Here is a 25,294-nt window from a genome sequence, read left to right on the forward strand (position 1 = left end):
GACCTTTCAACTGCTTTGAACAAAATTGCTATCTCAAAATTTTGATTTGGTGTGTTTGGATAAATGGTGGGCGTGGAAGGGGTGTTAGCTGCCTTCCAATCACTTTCGACTATTAAAAAGGGCACTAGCTATTTCAATTTCCAATCAAATGAGCCCTTTTTGAAGTTTCTACGACAACGATTTCAATAAAAACCTTATATGCCCCCATGGCGTAACTTACAACTCTTACCCTGAGGGCTGTGGGAGGGGGTTGTCATCCCCAAATACATAATTTCCGGAACTTTCAACTCTGTTAGAAAAAATGGCTTTCTCAAAATTTTGATTTGATGTATTTTATAAAATGGAGTGTGTCAGAGGTAGGTTAGTTGCCCTTAATTCACTTCTGAATATTAAAAAGGGCACTAGCCAATTCAATTTTCAATTAAAAAAGCCCTTTTTGAATTTTCTCCAACAACGCCTTCTATATAATCCGTATATGCTCCCAGGGCATAACTTACAACCCTTGCCCTGAGGGCTGTGGAGGAGCGTCCGCCACAAAAACATAATTTCTATCTGGAAATCAACTACGTTGAACAAAATGGCTACCTCAAAATTTTGATTGGATGTGTTTGGGGAAATGGTGGGCGTGGAAGGGGTGTTAGTTGCCCTCCAATCACTTTCGACTATTAAAACAGACATAAGCCACTCCAATGTCCAATCGAATGAGCCCTTTTCGAAGTTTCTACGACAACCCCTTCGATACGAAGTGCCCTGGTCTAAAGAAAAAAATAATAATAATACATTGTGCCAACATCGTTCTTTACTTAGGCAGCGCGATTGCGCTGCCCATGATCAACATATCTCATGTTTCACACAATTTCCCTAAATTGTGTTGTTTCCTTCCCTTCAAATAAGTGTTAATTGACGTTAAGGATGATAAGTCATAACTTTTGCAATCTATTAGGAACCCAACAACAAGAACGACATTTTCAAATATCTTAAGAGGAGGTCAGAAGAATGCATTCAAGAAAAATTATAAGACATGCCACGCAAAAGCAGAAAATTCTCGAAAGAGGTGGGAATAGTTAATAAGAAAGAATTTAAGAAATGATATAACAAAGACCAAATGCAAAAAAGGAGCTCTTGAATTGGGAGGGAAGAAATCACAAGAAATGATCTTAAAAATGTCCGAAAAAGGGCCAAACAAAATGAAGGATCTCTCGAATGGGGTGCGAAGAGGACACAATAAGGATTTATACAAAATAAGAGTTTCTTTGGAAGAAGAAAAATAATGGAGTTAGAACAGATTGGGGAAGAAGAGAAGCGTGCACAGCTTTGACAGAGGACTTGGTGCTGAGATGAATTGTCAGTAATAGTAGTCGTTGTAGCTATTAGAACTTATGATACTTCGTAAAATCATGGCTGCAGTTGCAGCTGCAACCTAGTAAAGAGCGAAACACAGCCCATAGTAATCAAAAGTTGAAAAATGCGTTTTCAAAAAAACTGTCTAGTGAGAAAAAATTGCGATCTGACACTGAGTCTGGAATGGTAACTATTGTTTCGGTTAATCTTAGAAGTAAAAGTTTATTGCGAAAAGAAATTAATGATGATTTCGAAAAAGAGCCTGAAACCCCTTAAAAATGGTGTCAGATCGAAATAAAAAGTAAACCATTGGAAACAGCATGCTCAAAAACCTTAGACAGGGAAATTACAGTCCCCTGCTTGAACAATAAAGAAAATCGCTTTTTTGCATCGGTAGCACTGATCTGTCTCCCCTTTTTTCTCCTTTTTTTTCCAGGGCTAGCGGTTTACCAGAGCATCATAGAGAGATGCTTAATGGCTCATTAAAAATCTGTTTCATACATTTACGTGCTTTTTATAAATTCCGCTATCTGCAAGTGTCATATGGCACACAAATGGCACATTATGTGCCATTTCTCAAAGGGTGGGGCTAGCGGGCTACGAAAACATCGTAGACAGATGTTTAATAGCTCACATTAAAGCTATTTATCATATCTACGTTTTATAAGTTCCACCACCTGTAACTGCCAAAAGGCACTAACAATGGCACTATTGATGCCATGTCTTAAGTGGAAAAGCTAGAGGTTAGTGGGCTTCCAAAACTTCTTAGAGAGATGTTTAATGGTTGATTTGAAAGCTATTGCTCACATCCACGTGATTTTAATCAGTTTTGCCATCCGTAAGTGCCAAATAGCACAAAAATGGCACCTTTTGTGCCCCTTCTAAAGTTGAAAAGCTTTGAAGTATAAAAAGGTACCATTGTAATAATTATGATTCAAAACCCTTAATTGGAGATTTACAAGGGACCCTCACTGTATACTCCCCTTCCCAGTCCCCGTAGTAAGTCTCATTAGTCCGTTGGAAGAATTCACTATGAACTCATTAAGACGGTCAGAGCCAAAAGTCAAAAAACATGTGTTGGAAAAAACTTCCTGGTGAAAAAAAATTCCCATCTGACACTAACTCAGGAACGTTAACTATTATTTTGGTTTGTCTTAGAAGTAAAAGTTAATTGTGAAAAGAAATTTATGGTGATTTAAAAAAAAAACGTCAAACCTCTCGAAAATGGCGTCAGATCAAAATGAAAAGTGTACCATTGGAAACAAAATGGTCAAAACCTTGTACAGGGTAATTACAGTCCCCCTCCCTGAACAACAAGGAAAATCACTTTTTTTGCATCGGTAGCACTGATCTGTTTCCCTTTTCTTATTGTTTTTTTTTTTTTTTTTCAGCAGGTCTAGCGGGCTACCACAACATCATAGAGAGATTCTTAATGGCACATTCAGAAGCTATTCCTTATATCTACGTGCTTTTTATAAATTCTGTCACCTGCAAGTGCCATGTGGCACTAAAATGGCACTTTTTGTGCTATTTCTCAAAGGGTTTCACCATGTCATTGTAATAGTTATGTTGCAAAACCCTTAACTGGAGGTTCACAAGAACCCCTCCCATAAACTCCACTCCCAGCCCCCTTAGTAAGTTTCAAAAATCGTCTGCTCATCAGTAGGCTATTGAAATATTAGCAGGCTACCACACCGTCGTAGATAGATGCTTAATGGCTCAATTATAAGCTACTGCTTATATTTACTAGGTTTTTAAAATTCCACCGTCTATTAGATTTCACAGATTTTAATGTTAACTAGTTTCTGAGGAAAATTTGCAATTAACTCTTTTTCATGGTTGAAGCATTAGCTGCAGCATAGTAAAGAGCGAACAACAGCGCATAGTAGCTAAAAGTTAAAAATGTTAAAACAGTGGTTTTTTCTTTTATTCCAGGCCTAGCGGGTTACTAGAGCATCATGGAGAGATGCTTAAGAGCTCATTCAAAAACTATTTCTCATATGTACGTGGTTTATATAAATTTCGCTGTGTGCAAGTGCCATGTGGCACGAAAAAAGGCACTTTTACGCCGTTTCTCGGGGGGTTCTTCCTATAAATTCCACTATCTGCAAGTTTCAAATAGCACTAAAAACGGCACTTTAGGTGCCATGTCTCAAATGGAAAAGCTAGGGCGAGTGGGCTACTAGAACTTTTTAGAGTGATGTTTAGTGGCTCATTTGAAAACTTTTGCTCATGTCTACGTGCGTTTTATCAATTCAACGATTCATAAGTGAGATATAGCGCTGAAAACTAAATTTTTGGTGCCACTTCTTAAGTGGAAAATCTTGAAAGCATAAAACTGTATCATTGTAATAATTACGGGTCAAAACCCTTAGCTGGAGGTTTGCAAGAACACCTCCTGCAACTTCTTCCTCCAGCCCCCCTTTATAAGCTACACAATTAAAGTCCTATAAACACCAATATATTTAATTACATTATTAGAGGTGTGGTTCTGTCAGTACAGCGCTAGACTTCAAATTAGAGTATCATGCATTTGATTCCAGCTTGGATTTTTTTTCAATCATGGTTTGTCCCTTCTTATGATTACTTTTCAGATAATACACTATTTTTGTAAGCGTGATGCACTCATTTTATAAGGCATATCCCGGGAAGGCATTTTTTAAACCTATTACTCATATCTACGTGCTATTTATCAATTTTACCATCCATAAATGCCATATAGCACTAAGAACGGCACTTTTGGTGCCACTTCTTAAGTGGAAGAGTTTGGAAGCATAAAACGGTACCATTGCAATAATTATGGTCCAAAGCCCTTAAATGGAGGTTTATAAGATCTCCTCACATATACACCCCTTCCAGAGCCTCTTAGTAAGTTTCATAAATCCACTAGTCATATTAAAAGTAAAAGATTATTGTGAAAACAGATTAACTAAAACAAAAAACTTTTCAACTAAACATCTACCAAAAATTAAGCTTGATTGATCAACAGTTTTGAATTGAACCTTCACTCTTTGATGAAGAGTGACGTCTTTGCCCCCTTAGTTTTTGCTTTTGCCTTAATTTTGAAATAGCCTTTTTTTGATCGTTTTATTCGAAAAGGCACTTGTTTCATTTAAAAAGGTTCGAGAAACAACCAAAAGTACACTTTGGGGGATTGGGCCATTAAGTCAAATTTATGAAAAGTGATTAAGTATAAATAAATATAAGCTTTAAAATGAGCCCTTAAAAAGCTCTCTTTTGTTACAGTAGCCTTCTAGTTTCTGCTAGTCAGTAAGTGATTTATAAAGCCCTGTCTTCATTATGGCTTTTTCAGACGAAGTAGGCCAAGTAAAAACAGCTTTTGCTCCTCGAAAAACAAACGTTCCTGAAAAACATGTATTGTTTTGTGACGTATGGATGATGAACTTTATGTTATAGACTGAAAGTTTTTCTTAGCTGTCAAGGTTGTTTGCAGTATTTTTAGAGCTGTCTTATCTCCCCTAGATCTGTGATAATTAAAAATTGTATTAAAAATAAGCTTTCAACTGAAGCTAAGAAGTGGCATTAAAACTTAAAACGAACATACATTATAGCGTATAAATGAAAAAGATAATGGCAGTGTCAATTCTGCATTAAATTTTTAATCAAAAACGAACAAAGATTAATTTAAAAAAACAAAGTTTTTCCGAGGGAAGTAAAGAGCGAAGTTGAAACTTAAAACGGACAAAAATTATTACTTCACAGCTTATTTAATATATATTAATATAACTAGTACAAATAAACGCACTAATTATGTTTCCCTATGCTTTTATGATTATACAAAACTAGCCTTTTACGGGAAACACAAAATAATATATAAGTTTGGGTACGTTAGAGGAAAACCAATTAAGGACACTTTTTATAGAATCAAAATATTATCAATCCCTTTTAGGATCAATCCCTTTTAAGATAAAGCAACAATCCGATAAATAAAAGTTCAAATAGGGATAAAATCCTTTTAATAGACAGTGATGATAGAAATTCACAAAAATACCAGATATTTCGGTCACATATACAGTGACCGTCATCAGTAGTAAAACTAAAATAAAACAATTTAAAACAAAATTTTATATACTAAATCAAATAACACTACATATTGTTTGAATCTCTAATTCTTTTCAAAGCAAAGGCGGAAGCTATTCTCTTTGACCTTCTTGGATTCGGTTCATTAGCGTTCAATGATATAACATTTGGACCTTTGTCCAAATGTTATATCATTGAACGCTAATGAACCGAATCCAAGAAGGTCAAAGAGAATAGCTTCCGCCTTTGCTTTGAAAAGAATTAGAGATTCAAACAATATGTAGTGTTATTTGATTTAGTATATAAACTTTTGTTTTAAATTGTTTTATTTTAGTTTTACTACTGATGACGGTCACTGTATATGTGACCGAAATATCTGGTATTTTTGTGAATTTCTATCATCACTGTCTATTAAAAGGATTTAAAAGACCTTTGTCCAAATGTTATATCATTGAACGCTAATGAACCGAATCCAAGAAGGTCAAAGAGAATAGCTTCCGCCTTTGCTTTGAAAAGAATTAGAGATTCAAATAATATGTAGTGTTATTTGATTTAGTATATAAACTTTTGTTTTAAATTGTTTTATTTTAGTTTTACTACTGATGACGGTCACTGTATATGTGACCGAAATATCTGGTATTTTTGTGAATTTCTATCATCACTGTCTATTAAAAGGATTTTATCCCTATTTCAACTTTTATTTATCGTCATGGAAAGGCAGTGTGGTCTCCGAAATTATCTAAGCAACAATCCATTTTAGGATTTTCTTTATTTTTTTTTTTTACATTTAATTTGGTATTACTTCTGCACAATGGCTCAGTTCAATGACTGGCTCTCGTTTTGGTTCTGAAAAGGACATATCATGATTAGTTTGCACACAAGTTAGAAGTAAAACCATCTTGACAGTAGTAGGACTATAGACTAGCTTTAGAATTTGTATCATAGCTTGAAATTCACTATTGTATAAAGAGAAATATTCAGATTTCTAGAGTTCATATTATGTCTTATTTGATCTTCATTTCAAGTGATACTAAAGCATATTTCTTGCAATTTAAGACTGTATATTACCCACTATTTGTATTATAGCTGGTGAGAGCAAAATGCTGCTTGATAAATCAATCCAATATTTCTGTATGCTGTTCAATCACTTCGCGGTTATTAAAAAATATTTAGTTTTACGCTTATGTTTTTAAGATAATTTTCATTGATCCTTAAAGTTACTAATGTCACAAATGGTGTAAGACTATGAAAAGCTTTATAGATACGTTTAGTGTTGTCAGGCTACACACTCACTTTTGACTCTTAAATCAATAACCCTGTTTTTTATACTTGACTTTTGTGTTTTCAGTAAAGCGGTAGTTATCTAAAATCATAAAACTACAGGGAAAAATAATTAGTGCGTTTACTTGTACTAGTTATAAGATAAGATAACGTGTATTTCAAGCCAAAATGTGGCCATGTACACAAATAACATACAAGATTAACAAATTACAGCACTCGTCACAATAATAAAGAAAAAATAAAAATGAAATAAAAACTACTCTCTTCGTTTTGCAAAATACTCATCAAGATATCTTCCCACTAGACAAATAAATTGTGACGACGTACTTTTCAAGGCATCAGGAAGCAGCCCTCCATCATTCCCAAATAAATTTTTCCTTGCCCCCAAAAGACCTCGACAACGACTCAGACAATGCTCCAAATTCTCCTCCTCTTCTTGGCAAAGAGGACAAATAAACCTGCCGTCTGGGACACTTTTCCTCCTCTCAAAAACTTTCAATCTTAAACGAATCGGAAGGCAATTAGATCGTAGCTGCATCCAATATGTAAGGTATCTAGACGGTAAATTTAACTTAAAGTAAAATTCCTGACCCTAAATTATCTTAACCTCTTTATAATACCTTAAAGTTTCCGAATTCTTAATCTCCTCACCCCGTTTCTGTATCGTCTGGTCCTCCAGCACCCGCTTGATTTCCTTGTCCAACTGTAATTGTTGACTAGTTGGTCCAAGGCCATCGTTCCATGCGAAAGAAAAACATGTCTTATTCAGTAACTCTTTAACTTTACAAGGCCAAGATCTTTTCCTATGCAGCTGAAGTAACTCATCAAATGTAGCCTTCAGTAGCCTATCACTGGGTAACTGTACAACCCTTAGACAAAATTTTATCATTTGGACTATCCTATAGCTTTCAAGAGACCACAGTCCAAGGTCTCCTTAAGAAACTGGGTATGGGTCATTCTATGCAACCCATACAATTTCTTAAAATAACCTAGCTGAACGCTTTCTAACTGGGCAGCGTTCTCATTTCCCCATATCTCTGCCCCGTAATGGAGAATCGGCATAATCTTAGATAAAAAAAAACCTCTTATGCAAAGACAAATTCTTTATTCCACTAATTTTATTCCTGAAAAGTGAAAATTTTGCAGCTCTTCCCCTATTTAACACTTCTTTAACATGAGAACTCCATCCACCATTACTTTGGAAGATATAACCAAGATACTTTATTTTTTCAACTACTTCTATTTGTTGTCCACCAAATACAAATATATTATCTATTTTTTCTTTCCTTTTACTGAAAACAACCACTTTAGTCTTCATAACGTTAAGCTGTAACTTTTTCATTTGCAAATATTCCTCAATTAAATCAAGTAATATCTGAAGCTCCCTTGCCGACTTCGCCACCAATGCAGTGTCATCCATAAATAATAACACCAAAAATTAATTTTTCCAAGACACAGACCCATTTTTTTCCAGAAACTCCCCCATATCATTCAAAAACAAACCGAACAGTCTCGGGGACATGGCGCTGCCCTGCTTCACTCCTTTCTTAAGGTCAAACAGCCTGGAAAATCCCAAACCTGCAACCCTGACCATAGACTTAGTTCCGGAATACATACCAACAAATAAACGAATAGAACTTAAATGTAGACCTACATATCTAAAACACTTTTCAAGGGGATCTCTATCTACAATTACTAATGTCTTTCTTAGGTCTAGAAACCCTACACACAGCTTATTTCCGCATGCTCTATGCTCTTCTGTCTGAGCACTTAACCCAAATGCCCTTTCAAACGCGCTGTAACCTCTCCTGAAACCCCCTGCTCCTCTTTAATTACCCCATAACCCTCCAACCATTCATTCAACTTGTCGAAAATCCTTTTTAAAATTTTACTAAGTGCAGGCGCTAATGCTATCAACCTATAGCTATCATGATCACTAGGACTACCTTTCTTAAATAGAGGCACCATAATCGATACTTTCCATAGGGAAGGCCATACACCACTACTTATAATTCTATTAAAAATATTCACTAAAACTATAAAAAAAACACAAGAAACCTCTTTAACAAAACTGCTGGTATATCATCTATTCCTGGCCCTGATCCTCCCTTCATCTTCTTAACTACTTTCCTAACTTCATCTGAGGATACCTCCTTCACTAACTCATAATCTTTTACTTTCATCGGAAACTGCGGAGCAACCCTTGATTCTTCACTATCAAGGCCACTAGAATCTTCATCTATACTCTCAAGAAAACTAGGACAACTATCAGCTTCAGGGATTTGTAATTGGCCTTTTCCTTGTCCATTCTCCTGCCTTATTCCTGACCAAAATTGCTTTGTATCCCCTACCATATAAGCCTTCTCTATCTCTTTCTGTTCCTCTCTAATTTTCTCCCGTTTTTTCCTCCGTTTTAGCCTATTATATTCCCTTCTCCTTTCCTTAAACCGTAAAAACAAACTCTGCCTTTCTTCCTCTACAGAGTAAGCATTTACCAAATCTAATAACTCCACCAACTCCTTTTTAGAAGAACTACATTCATCATCAAAAAAACTATTTTTTCCTTTTCATATTTGGTTTCTCTGACACACGAGCACACTCATAGATCACAAAACCCAAATCTTCCAAAATTTCATCTATATCTCTTGTTTCATCATGCACACTATCAACTTTCTCAATTATTTCAAGCCTCACAAACTCCTCATTCATCAATTCCACCTCCCCATTGCTTCATTCACTCTTTAAAACCTTTCCTGAAAAACAAAGATCTTCCGCTACCCTTCTACCAGGACTATCATGTTTTGTATTCCTGGGAACTCCTCTTCCAAAGCAAACCTTAATCTCAACCGGTAAGTGGTTACAACCTACGACCCTAAGAGCCTCAAAATCAACTGTCAGGGCCACGAGCTCAATACCAACCAAAACACAATCAATTACACTAGGGTTCGTCCCCAACAGACAGGTAATCTCACCTTCCTCCCCATCCTTTCCAAGTCCTCTATTTCTAATCACTAATGCATTATCTGAACACAGTTCCAGAAGCCTTTTACCCCAACAATTAACCTTTCTTTCAATATCTTTGCTCCTTCTAGATGTCTTATAAATATCAGGTATCAGGTCCGGCATATCAACAAATGAAACTTTATTAATCTCCTTACATATTCCCGTATAAGCATTAAAGTCCCCCCCCACCAAAAAATAATCCTTATCAAAACTTGATCGCAATTGCCTAAGCTTCTCCTCTAATAAATCCCATGTCACTTCTACAACATACGAACTATTCTGGGGGGGCAATATACACGGCACCTAAAATCAAACTTTTACCAGTAACAAGACGAATCCGAACCCATATAATATTCTCCGATACACTAGAAATTCGAGAATGTTTACGGAAACGACCTTGCTTAATTAACAACAAAATACCTCCATAATATCTCATATTCTTTGCTGGTTTACGCGCCACATTTTCTACCCAGTATCCTTCAAAATAAGGCACTGTATCGTCACTATGCCACGACTCCACAAGAGCAATAATATAAACACCACCTAGGTCCTTCAGTACTTGTTCAACCTTATTCAATCCATGTGATTACTCGCATAGGGTGAACATGGCCACACTGTCCCTATTCACTTAGAACAAGCTGGTCATGTGTCGGCAGGACAAAGGGCGTTTCTGGCTCATCAGGTAAGTATGAAAGTCTATAATAATATTTTGATGACACAGCTCTGGTGCTCCTCGACTGACCTCTGTAGTTAGCTCTTCCGCCACCAGTTATAGAGTCCTTTCTTGCACATTACGGGCATCAGTACGATTTTGATCATTCGGGCTTATGACCTCCCAGGCTTTTCGCTTTTCAGTATTTTTCGCAACTAGTGGAGAATTCCGGACAGGACGCGGAGCACCCTTCGAGAAATGCGGTTTAGGATCACGTACATTAAATTCGATCACCTTCTCGGTATCACTCTTGGCTTGACTATCACTCTCAGAGTTTTCAGACACCACTCTGCCAGTGACGGAAATGTCCATTTTTTCGCTAGCCGGTTCTTTAGCTAGTTCGACTTCTCTTGTTTCTGCTGACCCTTTTCGAGGAGCCCCCTGTTTATTCACTTCACTGGAGCTGGTGGTTACTTCCTTAACACATTCCGAAGGAAAGTCATAAGCAAACACTCTGCCGTCGATGTATAACTTTTCTCACCTAAGCCTAGCTTGGTGGTGTTTCGACAAATCGTACTCTAAGACCGGTTTAAGGTTTTTACGGGCTTCCCTTTGCCTGGCACTATAATCAGGGGCAGCCGAAAACCCATTCCTCTTCAAAAGGGGATTAGACTTAAGAATTATCCCGCGAAATTCAGCAGAGTTCGTCTATAGGAAGACTGGTCCCACACGCATTCTGAACACGTCTTTGACGCCACAACGGCTCAGATTTAAATCCGGTATACACTTATTAAGAACCATAATTATTTCTTGCTTCAGCGTATATATAGCAGGATTAATAGGTTCAAAGTTATATAGGACAACATTACATCTTCTCAGTTCTTCATCAAATGCACCAGCACGCACGGTAGCTGCACGTAAGTTCTTGCAGAGTGTCTCAGTTTATCCTTTCATTTCTTCACAAGTTGTTACATTGTCAGATTATTTTTGGCTTAAAGAAGAAAACTAGTTTTCAACTGGTGTAACTTTCACAAAGACTTGCGGAAGAATATTTTCAGTAGCCTCAATTAATCATGGTATCAGACCTAGCTTGGAGTTAATTTTTTATAAAAATTGAGCGCCGGCTATACCCTCAGGCATAGCCTCAGTTAAAGCTACAGTCGCTCCGTTTGAGTTATTCATTTTTCAAAAATTTCAGTCTTCCCACCCACTGCTTACGTATTCCTGCTTCAGTAATCCAAATCACGATCAATAATCATATATAAATAACAGTCCAGAGACATTATCACAAGAGTCTAAATTCTATTTCGTATTTCACTTGCAAGCAACGCTCCCCGAGGCGATGTTCATCAGACGAGCGCTGAATGAAAACTGAAGGGAAGGGACGTCCTTGCCCCCTTAGCTTTTGCTCTTGCCTAGGTTTTGAAATCCCGTTTTTTTGTTCATTTAATTGGAAAAGACACTTGTTTCATGTCAGAAAGTTGGGGAAACAACCGAAAGTGCACTTTTTGGGAATGTGCTATCAAGTCAAATTTATAAAAAGCGAATAAGTATAAATATAAGCTTTTAAATGAGCCCTTAAAAAGCTTTCTTTTGTTTCAGTAGCCTTCTAGTTTCTGCTCGTCAGTGGGTGATTTATAAAGCCCTGTCTTCATATGGCTTTTTCAGGCTATATCGGCGGAGCGAAAGCATCTTTTTGCTAATGAAAAAACAAACGTTCCTGAGAAATATGTATTGCTCGGCGAATCGTGGATAATAAGCATTAGGTTACAGACTAAAAGTTTTCCGTAGCTCTCAAGGTTATTTGCAGTATATTTTAGAGATCTCTTATCTCCCCTGGATTAGTGATAATTAGAACTTATATTAAAAATAAGCTTTCAACTGAAACTAAGAAGTGGCATTAAAACTTAAAACGAACATACATTATTCCGTATAAATAAAAAAAGATAATGGCAGCGTCAATTCTGCATTAAATTTTTAATCAAAAACGAACAAAGATTAATTTTAAAAAGCAAAGTTTTTCTGAGGGAAGTAAAGAGCGAAGTTGAAACTTAAAACGGACAAAAATTATTACTTCACAGCCTATTTAATATATATTAATATAACTAGTACAAATAAACGCACTAATTATGTTTTCCTATTCTTTTATGATTATACAAAACTAGCGAATACTGAAAACACAAAATAATATAGGAGTTTTGGTACAGTAAAAGCAAACCAATTAAGGACACTTTTTATAGAATCAAAATATTATCAATCCCTTTTAGGATCAATCTCTTTTAATAGAAAGCAACAATGCAGTTTAAAATTTTCTTAAATTTTTTTTACATTTAATTTGGTATTACTTCTGCACAATGGCTCAGTTCAATGACTGGCTCTCGTTTTGGTTCTGAAAATGACATATCATGATTAGTTTGCACACGAGTTAGAAGTAAAACCATCTTGACAGTAGTAGGACTAAAGACTAGCTGTAGAATTTGTATCATAGCTTGAAATTCACTACTGTATAGAGAGAAATAATCGGATTTCCAGATTTCATATTTTGTCTTATTTGATCTTCATTTCGAGTAATGCTAAAGCATATTTATTAAAATTTAAGACTGTATATGACTCGCCATTTGTATTATAGCTGATGAGAGCAAAATGCTGCTTGATAAATCAATCCATTATTCCTGTATGCTGTTCAATTACTTCGCGGTTATTAAAAAATATTTAGTTTTACGCTTATGTTTTTAAGATAATTTTAATAGTATACTGAAAGTTACTAATGTCACAAATGGTGTAAGACTATCAAAAGCTTTATAGATTCGTTTAGTGTTGTCAGGCTACACATTCACTTTTGATTCCTAAATCAATAATCCTGTTTTTATACTTGACTTTTGTGTTTTCAGTAAAGCGGTAGTTTTGTAAAATCATAAAAGCACAGGGAAAAATAATTAGTGCGTTTATTTGTGCTAGTTATATTAATAAATATTTTAAATAGGCTGTGAAGTAATTATTTTTGTCCGTTTTAAGTTTCAACTTCGCTCTTTACTTCCCTCGGAAAAACTTTGTTTTTTTTAAATTAATAGTAGGAAATATGTGATTATCATAACACATCTGAAATTAAGATAATAAGTACAATGGATAGAAGTTTTTCATAATTCGGCATGTCGAAACGAAAATGAAGGAACAAAATTAATAATAACAAATATGATTATAATTCCTGATAATAATAACATTAACAATACTTAACAGTTAACAATAAAATATCAATAACGAATAATGAGTGAAAGACAATTTCAGGAGCAATGCCTTGTTCGGTGGTTTTACAATAAATATCGTTTGTCTATTTATATTCCATTGCAGGATGCAATTAACTCGGGTTTTAAGAGCACAGAAAACTGGTGAAATACGTGAGCTCTTGAAGAGAACTGGCGTCGAGGTAAGTGCCATTTACGCATAAGTCACCTTTGAATCCTTTTTTCCTTCTTTTTGCAGTTGGTTCCAGATATTCAATCGACAGCTCTACTAAAAAAAAATAGCTGGGCAGCTTAACTAAATATTCTTGTCTTTTCCTTCTCCTTTTCACTGTCTTTTCCTCTCTTTAAGCTAGTCTTACTGAAAAATTTCATTCTATTTTTTTCTTAAGTATTTGTATGTACGAAACATTCAAAAATAATTACTATTTCCAATTGATTTTCTTATTATGTCCAAATACCAATTCCTAGCATAAAAATGGATGAACAGAAATATGTGCAGGAATCTGCCTCGCGGGGTATCTTTCAGAATTATTTTTACTCAAAATATTGTTGCTCACACTCTTCATTCTTTTTATTGGCTTAGAATTACATACAAAAGCACCAGTCAAGTTTGGCTTCCTTTCCACTGGCTTTTTGACATAGCAAGAACGGGCAAAAGCAACAACTTGCAAAAAGAATGTGGGGTTATTTGGTTTTCTGTTCTGAGATCATGGTTCAGCAGAATCTGAAACCTGCTAGAGAGCAAACCATAAGCCCTTGTAGCCGAAATAAAAAAAGACTGATTTTTAAAGAATCTGTTTAGTGACAATTATTTCTCACCTAACACTATTTTCAAAATAGTAATTATCATTCATATTCAAGAGCACTTAGTAATTGTGTTAAGAAATTTTGAGAATTTCAAAAAAGTCCTGAAAGACCTCAAAAATGGAATTATTGAAATCATTGAAATATTGAAATATTCTTGAAGACATTTTTGTTCCCTAATTGAAAAAACGAGGGAAGTCCTGTTTTCGCATGGTACTGTGGCGCAAGTTTTTTTTTTTTTTTCTTTTCGCCACGGGTGAGCCATAATGCATCAATGCTGCCCCAAAGAGAACTAATATGTCGAAGAACATAAACTCTTTAATATCCAAGTAATTTTTGATATTTACAAAAAGAAGTGTTTATATTTAAATCCATAAGTGCTTATTTTAAACATTTTCGTAGTTAGAACTACTCCTTACTAGATATTTAACTAACAAAAAAAGGATTCATGTTTAGTTTACTTAAAACGACAGGAAAATACTTAAATAAATAATATATTTTAAATTTTATCATCGCAATACAACGGCTCCAAACCAAAACAAAGTAATTGTAATATAGAGTTCCAAAAGACAACGTGCTACGTGCGTATTGCCCAATTGGGGGACATGTCAGACCCTGTAGAAGTCAGTGTCCTTAATTTGGGTTCTTGAATCCATAACCTCTCCAACTTTTCTTCTAAATAAAATTCAATATCCCGACATGCAGGGTCGGATTAAAAACTTTGACACTTCTAGGTCCAAGCGATTTTGCCACTCCGCCTTTGCGAGATTTTTGGGGAAATTCTCGAAAATTCGGAGGTATTGGAAGCACTCAACAGAACCCAATTGATTGGCAAAGAAATATGAAAGGGAGATTTGATACCAAACTCTCAGCTGCCATTCTTGGGAGACATCTGACAGTTTAGAAATGGGCACGGAATTCCTGTGCACGGAATGGGCATTAGAAATGGGCACGGAATGGGCACGGTTTTAAAATCACTTCTCTGTGAATAGGCAGCGAAGTACATTTAGCACTTAGACGATAAATCACAGCAGCCCAGTTTTCGTTAAGAAAAAAGGCACTCAGTGATAATCTATCACACCCCTGGCATTGTGCGCCCCTAACCCCGGACCTAGTAGGCCTATTGGTAAATCCTGGCCTGCCAACATAGACTCTTCTTTCTTTTTGTGTTCTATGGAATATTTATTATTATGATGACAACTATAATGAAAAAAAAATAATAACTTAAAATTATGCGAATTTCAAGCAAACAGTAAAAGACGTACTTTAATTACGCCGGTTTACCTATTTTTTTCTTTTTTTGTGTGTGTTTTTTTTCTCTTTTAGCCAAGCACATTATCCCACAAGTGTATGTCAGGAAGGGAAAGCTAAATTGTACTACATTTTGCTGGTCGTTGCACTACCTATTTTTGCTAAATCAAATTTTAAGCCATTACAAAGAACACACAACCTGATTTTTTTTTTCTTTTTTTTTATTTAAGCAAAAAGAGCGAAGAGTGTTTCAAGTCAAAATAATTTAATCCAATTGATTTATGGAATCTTTAAATAATGTAATATTTGCAATAATTTCATCATATTTCTAACTTATCCTAAAGAAGAGAATATATTTAGCTTCCATGATGATTTCTTTCGTTTTATAGATGACATGGCCTTTATTCTGCTGATTTTGATTCTATTTGATTCTATTTGATTTTGATATTGATTCTGCTGATTTTAGTTACGTAATCAAGTTACTACCTTAAATACGACTCCTTCCAGATTTTGATGTTAATATAAAGTAAAATAGGGTTTTGGGTTTACAAGAAAAAGTGGTTAGATTTCATGGCCTTTATTGTGGCCTTAATTTCATGGTTTTAGAAACATGCCTTAAATGTAGCAAATGTTCTGATGAAATGTATGTTCCATTTTTTCTTGTAAACCCAAAACCCTATTTTACTTTATATTAACATCAAAATCTGGAAGGAGTCGTATTTAAGGTAGTAACTTAATTACGTAACTAAAATCAGCAGAATCAATATCAAAATCAAATAGAATCAAAATCAGCAGAATTAATTACGTAACTTAAAATCAGCAGAGTCAATTCACAAAATGTGAGTAAGCAAATTTTTTTTCGATTGTTTTAATAAAGACACAAAAAAACTTTCCAAAATCAAGGGGTGAGGTATTTTGCTTTTTTTTTCCTTTTCAATGAGAATCAGAGAAATAGATAGGCTACTTTTCAAAATCTAAGGTAAACATTTAACCCCCCTCCCTTTCCTTCATGTTGAAACCTGCTTAAAGTGGAAACTGTTGAACTCATTCTTAGAAACATGCAATCCAATTTCAGACTCAATTCCTCCTGGTGTAGAATCAAATTCCATTCTGACGTATAACATTTCTGTCTTACGTGTGTTCAAGACCGTACCCAGAGGGCGGGTTAGGGGGTTTGAACCCCCCCCCCTCCTTGAATTGAAGTTATCAAGTATTTTACAATAGGTTGTATAGGTTGTGTCAAGACTGGGCTGGGTAACTGTAGGACAGAGAAAAGTCAAGACAGATAGTCCAAAGTAATTGAGAGGCAAATGTTTAAATGGCTGGGGCACAGGTAAATGGCAGGAGTATACATGACTCTCTTATTGAACACAAACTTGTCAGGTTAGTTTTTGGAAAGGCATGCCTGCCTAGAGTCTTAGGCATGCTGATCAAGAATTCAAAAAGAGGCAAACAAGGCACACTTGCCTATGGTCTTAAGAAGAATTTAAAATTGACATAGGACCATAAATTTGCTTGAAAAAACTCGTAAAAACGTAACAAAAATGGATATAAACAAATTTTGTATGCGTTTTTTAAGTTTTTTGTGTAACCCACCTCCCTCCCCCGAATTTTTTTTTAGTAAAACCCCCTCCAAACAAATCCTTGTTACGGCCTTACGTGTGTTTTACGTTTTTAACCAGCTTTTCACACCTTACACATTAAGAACCCTTAGACACATACTATTTTAAATCATATCCTAAGGAGTATCGATTTTGTGTTCTTATTTTAATATTATTCTTAAAAACATTGTCTTTATTTCTATTTATTAAGTAATAATGTTTTAATCAAATCTATGGTTAGCTATAATTACTGTATTTATTTGTCATCTTTGCCTGCTTTTGCCTGGAATGTCGGCATTAAGAAAATAGCGTTGAGTAGCATTGTCAGGCGGATACATTGAACTCTTGATTTATTTGACACATTTTCCCCTCTTATTACATTCCTCTTCTTCTTTACGCCAAACATTCAATTTCCACTATAGGATTAAGTTTCACTTCCCTTTTAAATGTCATTTATAAAACGAAAGAAATAGGTAGCGTATCAATCTCATTCGTAATACGTCTCCTCCTGAGACTGAGAATCATAGAAAATAAACTTGCCTATTGAAATCCAAAGAGTCCAAGTGCACACACTAACAGAAATCTAGGCTAGTGTCCTAGGTTAGCAAATACTTGTCAGAATCGACCTTATATCAATTCACAATATATGATTTTTGCTGGTTGTAACTTTTTTTAATATATAAAGGAGCTCTATTTTAGAACGTTATTAAGTCCTTACAAAAAGAAATGTTCTTCAATAATTTTTTTATATATAAATTTTTGTGAAACGGCAAAGATATACTTTATTATTTACCGGACAAATTTTTCTTTCAATTCATTTTCTAATTTTTTTTTTTTTTTTTTTTTTCTTTATTTCCTTTTTTCATTAGGAACAAGGTCAACCACCAGGCAAAAAAATTAACCAATCCTTTTTTTTATTCTACGGCTATAGCTTGTAATTATGATCGGGCATTCAGTGCGTCAATCCAACTAAGTTTTTTTTCATAAAGATGGACAATGGGCAAACACAATTGACTATATCTCACTTTAGACCTAATTAAGTCAGAATAGACCTTAAGATGGGTCCAGGAGGGTATAAAATGTTGTTATTTTGATAGTATTGTTACTTCAAATAAAGATTTTTTGTTTTTGCTACACCGCGAAGATATACTTTATTATTTACTTAACAAATTTTTATTTCCAATCGTTTTCTAGCTTTTCTGCTTTCATTAGGAATAAGGTTAACCTTCCCATAATTGTATTAATCAAATGCCTCTTTAAGCTATGATTATGGGCCATTATGATAGGGCATTTTGAAATTATTAGTCGATGTGTCAATCCAGATAAGTTGCTGTATAAGCCAGGGCCGTATCCAGGGGGGGGGCTTACCCGGTTTGAACCCCCCCCCCTCCCGCGAAATTATTTTTTGAGTAAAACCCCCTCCGAAAAAAAATCCTGGGTATGGCCTTGGTATAAGCAAGAACAACGGGCAAGCAGTATCGACTATACCACAGTTTAGGATCACAATAGCAGTTAATCCCTATTGATTTGCTGTTTCTCGCCGAACTCATGTTTATATAGCTCCAATTATCAAATCATATCACCAGAAAAGTAAATTATCAATATCGGATAATTATTTATTTCTAGCCCTTTCAAGTTTCGCAAGTTCCTATTGCCAGATATAGTTCATGTGTAAAACATCGTCGATATTTTGTTTTGTGCACATTGCCATCTAGATTATTTTGAATTCATGTAAGATGGCCCTATTTTTCTTTTTTCTCGAGGATACAGTTAGTAATATCTTCGTTTAGTGTTTGCTTTAAATATAAGCTGATATCCTCAAATAATTACGCTAAATCTCAAGACTGTATTTTATTCCAGTGATCCAGACGTGTTTGCCACGTTTGTTTCAAAACTTTTCTAGAATTTTAATTTTACTAATTTAATTATTCATTTTGTGCCCTTCCCTTTTTGCAAATTAGCCAACCATAGATTTTCCAGCTTCAGAATTAGAATATAAGCGGGTTGGAAAAGAACAAAAAGCTAGAATTTTGTTACACAGCTTTGGCATATGAGCATAATTTGGAAAATGTACGTGTAAAATAAGGTGATTCTTGCTAACAGTAAAAGGGCTATAAATATTTAACAGAAAAAGTAACAGAAAACAGAAAAAGCTGAAACAGAAAAATTTTCACTATTCTACCAAAAATCTTTGAAAACTCTAAAATAAGGGACTAGTAAAAATAGTTCTATAGGCCAGGCCTACATTATTTCAAGCATAAACGCAAGGAGGGGGGGGGAAGTTCTATATGGCTATTTAAATAATAAGTGGTCAGGAATTGGATAGTTTAGGGTAATCTTCTTTCCTCTTCGCACGTCCCTGGCTTGCGTAAATACTTCAGGTGGTTTGTTAAGTCTGGGAAAAGGTATGGTTGCCAAAAAACATCGTTTTTTTTTTTTAATTAGTAGATTCAAAGCGTTTCTTTGCGTATATCTTACCTTTAACCTTAAATCCTCCTGTGCCTCCAGAGGCGCCTAGGGCACCCAAGAAGAGTCGCCAGTCGTCTTTAATCGCTTCGGCTACCCAGACATCTTCCCATTCAGGTTGGATTAAGGCATTGAGGTTTGTGAGGTCAGCCCGGTAGCTGCGTCGTATGGTATTTTTGAGGCGTCCTCTTCTTCTGTTACCAATACCAGAAGAAGACCTTACTCATAAGAAAATAAATAAAAATAAGATAAAAAAAAAATAAAAAAAACTGCCTTTAAATCCAGCGGATGCAGTGGCCATTTGAATACTTATTTTTGTAATTAATTTGGTCACCAGGTAGGACCATTCAATGGTTTAGTACTTTGAAGTTAGGTTAGTTTCTACCAATTGAACTGGCTAGAATTAAATCTAGCAAATGAAATTAAATGAAATTTGCCCAGTTTGGTGAAGAAATTTGGTAAAATCTAGCGGAATTAAAAAAAATAGCAATAAAAATTCGTATAATTAATCAAATTTGACAATTAGGGCTAATGATTTTTGCAGAGCTATTATGTCTTATCCACATCTCTAGGCTTGCTGTAATGGCTGAAAATAAACATTTTAGTCCTGAACTTATTTTTTTACTCTAAAATTGTTGTTAGAAATATCCAGCTGTCTACAGGAACAGTTATTACATTTGGCTCAAAACAGTTAGTAGAGAATAAAAAGCTTTTTCCTCCGTCGCCATTCAGATAAAATAAACCAGTATAAGAAAAGTCACTGACATTAGATTAAAAAAAATAAAATCCCCCCCCCTAGATTTTCGCGTATGGACGCCACAGTATTCAATATATCGTTGCTGAATATAACACAGGAACAACATTTTTAGTAGTGAAAGCTGGCTACTTAAAAAGGAAGGTGCGAAAAATAAACATATTACACAAAAAATTGATAAGAAAATGTGGGCACAGCCGAAAACCGAAAATGTGGCACAGCATTGCCGAAAATGTGGGCACAGCCGAAAATGTGGGCACAGCATTTACAGCCGAAAATTTAGTGTCTGTCGTTTCACTTGTTCATAACAAATTAGTCTATCCATTTCCAATATAATCTACATAGATCCAAAATTACCAAAAGGGAAATGAGCAAACAGACATTGGGAGTCTAGTGTTTTAAAAATTGAATATAAGCCAAAAATTCCAAGAACTTGCTTAGGGGTCTTTCTGGCTATATTTAAAGAAAAGTTCTCCTAATTGGAGGTGAAAGGCTGAAGCATTCTTTGGGTGAAGGAAAATTCAGCTGGTGGAATAGATTCAGAATTAACACACACACTTAAAATTTTTAAATATCTTTCGTCTTTTAGGAGGTAGGGGAGAATGCCGCTTTTTACCTCCCACTCCTTCTGTAAGAACTTAGGGAAAGATACAAGGAGGACCGGCTTATAGGGGGAGTAGGACAAACATTTTAGGGACAAGCAATGCCTGAATAGGTTTTATGCCCTTTTTTCGGGAGTCCTATGGGCCAATATCACACGGGAATCTGTTGTTCTCCCCATGTGTCCAGAACTGTCCAGGTATCTTATAAATATAAATTGTCAATGATAATAGATTTGTAGAAGTTCTTTCCTTGGTTATGCCCCCAAAGGTCGCTCTAGGCGGAAGGGAGACAGAGGGGGCACTTGCTCCGGGTGCAGAAATTTTAGAGGCACAAAATTTCAAATAAATAGTCTAACGGTTACAATCATTTTTTTTTGGAATTTTTGAGATTTTATCAAAGTAAACTAGACGGCACAAATGGCACTAAGTATAAGCCAATTATATCCGAAATTTTTATTTTTCTTTATTTTCATCACCATTACTTGAAAATAAAAGTAAGTAGACAGAACTTGATTAGTTTTAATGTTTTTTGTGATAGTTTGTATTCAAAGTTTGTTAACAAATGAAATTTTTGCAAAAATTTGGTCTTAACATTTAGGAAGACAGGGAGGCGTTAATCAAGAGAGGCTAAACCAGCAACTGTATGCCCCCTTCCCCAGTTTGATTTCTCAGACTGCTCAGTTCTTAAAGCAACCTAGTAAAGGCAAACACTAGTAAAAATGACATTGGCACATTTCTTCTCTTCGATTCATTAATTTCGAATTTCAAGATTCCAATATTTATTTTCATTCTAACAAAGACCTTTTAAAGCCTAGTAAACTCTTAAAAGGGAAACATACCTCACAGCAGATGAAAAGACAAAATTTTGTCAACGACAAAAGAAGACCCTTTGGGTAATTATACAATTTGACGGACCGTGATTAAGTGTCTCTGATGTCAATAGCTGAGAATCCATTGTGCTGGAAAGTTTAACGACTCAACTAGCGGAACCACGAGGCGTAGCGTATCATTCCCGTTGCACTAGAATTAATTTAACCTATGAATTGTTACTGTATTTCTTTACCATAAATCCGGTCAGTCACGTCTACTAACGAGTCATTCGTAGTTCTATAAACATCCGATATAAATTCTTTATTTACATTGATTTTAAAAACTTTTTCCACAAGACACGTTTTTCAAAGAAAAGTAAAGAGCTCCTCTAAGCCAAGAATGAACAAAAATAAAGTCAAATAATCTTCCAAGCGTAAAACTACCACAAATCACTATCAATAAATGAATGAAACTCAAAACGAACAGAAATTACAACAGATAGCCGAGGTTTGAATAGCCGATTCAAACTCAAAACGAGCAAAAATTAACATGAGTAGTGCTGATAACCCCTATGCCTTCTCATGACCAGAACACAATTTGCGCTTTACTTGAAAAAACAAAAAAACAAATGACCGTTGATTGTCAGTTAAATTGACATATACTGACATTTCTTTGTTAAGGTTTTGATAATTTTTCATTTATGAAAGTAAGAAAGGTGAAAACATTTCAAACGGATTTTGTTATCAGTAAAGCGCAAATTGTGTTCTGGTCTTATATAATATGTTTTTAAATCTGCATTACCCCAAGGCAAGTATTTGCCATAGCGCGGCTATAGAGCCTACTTAAAGTTTTAGAATAAACCATTTTTGGAATAAATAAAATTTCCAAATTCTAATAATTTGGAATAATTCGAATAATTTGGGAATAATTCAAATAGTTATAAATAAACTTATTTTAGACAAGATTGCAAGGATTCCCACAAATTGCCAACAACAAAAAATTCTCCAAAATTTCAGCTCTTTATTTGACACCTATTATAAGACAGTGCTGAATCGCAAGGTTTCCTTAATGTTGAATTCGATGAAACATGCTTGATTTGAGAGGACCCAAAGTATCCTTATCTGTTAGAAAATGTTCTGCAGCATTGGTGAATCCAGGGGGGCGAGGGGGGGGGGCGCACCCCCCCACCTAGTGTAGTCTAAAGTAGTGTAATTTACTTAATTAACTCAAGTTTGCGTTAATTAAACTTGGTCCTAACGCAACGTTTATCGGACTTGCTCCTAACGTTTATCGGATTAACCTATTTTGCCCCCCCCCCCCCAAAAAAAATAATTTTTATCGGATTAACCTATTTTGCCCCCCACCCCTAAAAAATCCTGGATCTTCCGCTGTTGTGCAGCAATCTTGTGGCCCTGTCACAAGGACCAACAACTGAAAACGCATGTCTTTCTTGAATAATCAAAGTGACTCGCAAGACATTTACCCAGTTTCCAAACTGACGATTCTTTGTTCCTTGTATATAGGTGGTATTAAAGGCAGTGGCGTCAATTGAGAAGGGCTATCCCCCGAGATTATACATCCCCCAAGGTTAAGAAATATAATTTTTCCCAGCTCCCTTTCCCCTAAATTTTGATGAATTGACACCACAACAAAGACAGGAAGTAGTCATGAATTCTGCCCCGGACAGGAGATTCGGTAAATGGTTATGATTTAGTCAGCATTTGTATAATTTTTCAGAAGGGGTTGGTCTGAAATCTGGAGAACTGGCTGGTTTGGGAGCCTCCGTATGCAAGCGAATTTTACCTAGCCAGTTTTTTTTTTTTTTTTTTTTTTTTAAGTTAACACGTATGATGGTGCTTTCACACGACCCCACATTCGCATAAAATAAGAGTAGAGTCATATAATCTTGTGGGCATGGTTGCCACAAGAAAGTAGCACGAAAGTGCTATTTTAGCACTATTTTATTATGTGCAGCACGTAGCACGTACTCAGAGTTCCTAAAATAGAGCTAAAATAACGCGAAAGTGCTAATTTAGCTATATTTTAACACCAATACAGTCAGTTTTTTTACTGTAGCACCGAAAATCGCTGTGTAGAACGCACATTTGAGCAATTGTAGTACTTTAGGAACTGACCATGATGGCAACCCTGCTTGTGGGTCCGATTTTGTCAGTACCGTACCGTAGGCAGCTTTCACTAGACTCGAGTTAACATTGAATCCTATGTTGCGTAATTTTATGATAGGTTAAGGAGAAGTCAACGAAGTCGCAACAAAACGGAATTGATGGATGAGCAAGTAACAAATTTTAGAATGAATTAATATATTGTTCCTATAAAGCCTTTCACACCTTATCAGAGTTTCAACCTCTATCTCGATTTTCACATTTTTAATATTTGAATAGTTTGCTTTTGATAATTGTGATGATTTTTGACGGTGATTTTGATACTTATATGAATTTTTAACGAAGCCTATAGGTTGAAAGGGATTTCGGTACTCCTGTATTAAACGTACTCTTTTATATACTGTTAGTTTGGTTAATGCTAATGAAATAAAATAAAATAGGATGAATATATAATAGTTTAGAAACAAATTTGGGCCATATATTTGCACATTAGGGGGGGGGGGGCAAAGCATAGCATATATTATTACGTAACCTAAACTAACCTAGGTACCTCCCCCCCCCTAAACCCCAAAAAACAACAGTTTAAATATCATACACGCAATGAAAACCACGCTATACATTGCATTACTCTATAGCGGTGTCTTGAATTAACCGTCAAAAACGGGTTTTTCATGACTGGTTTCCATTGCAGTATATAAGAGTACGTTTAATACAGGAGTACCGGGATTTCTTAAGTGTGAAAAGCTATTCGTAATTTAACGTAACTCAACCATTTAGCATTAAAAATGGCGTTTGTAGTGTGAAAACCATTTAACACCGCTAAGCGCAAAAAAGTCATGATGTGAGAGATGAAGCATGTTTACCAGGCCTATTCGTAATTATAAAATTCTAAAAATCAAATGGATGATTCGACGATTTGTAGTCTACCCGAGGAATTTGAAAACCCCCGAAGCCAGTTTCATTTATTGCAAGACTTGTTTTTCTTCGTATTTTAAGAATTCTTTGTTGTCTGATAAACACGACAGATAAAAAAAAAGAAAAGAAAAAATGACTTATTTTTCAAAAGTAATTTTTCCGTAAAGCGGTATGAATATGAAAATGGATAAATGTTTTTTCTTAATTTCAAAACGTTAAAAAAAAGACCAGATGTAGGATCTTGAATTGTGTCAGGGAGCCTTTTTTAAGCATTTTGACATAATTTCTTAAGCCCAGCTACTATTCTTTCATAAATAAAATAATAATATAGAATCATATAATAACGGGCAGAACTTGTATTGAAGACAGGGCATGAAATATTAAAATCATAATGTTTTGGTTTCACGT

The 25,294-nt window shown here is 35.2% G+C and overlaps 1 protein-coding gene across 2 annotated transcripts in view; it reads left to right on the forward strand.

Annotated features, from left to right (window-relative positions):
- Positions 1-25,294, forward strand: part of LOC148943454 (cytochrome c oxidase associated subunit FA4L3-like) — a 153,756-nt gene that overhangs the window by 12,917 nt on the left and 115,545 nt on the right. For both annotated transcript variants that reach the window (XM_089101681.1, XM_089101682.1), the window contains exon 2: positions 13,667-13,742. In XM_089101681.1, coding sequence (XP_088957807.1) covers positions 13,668-13,742 — 75 coding nt within the window. In that variant the 5' untranslated portion in view covers position 13,667. The remainder of the gene's footprint in view (positions 1-13,666; positions 13,743-25,294) is intronic.

The sequence above is a fragment of the Artemia sp. Qi Xiang Cuo genome, chromosome 15, assembly GCF_049724085.1.
Source record: "Artemia sp. Qi Xiang Cuo chromosome 15, ASM4972408v1, whole genome shotgun sequence".
In the NCBI taxonomy this organism is placed as follows: domain Eukaryota; kingdom Metazoa; phylum Arthropoda; class Branchiopoda; order Anostraca; family Artemiidae; genus Artemia; species Artemia sp. Qi Xiang Cuo.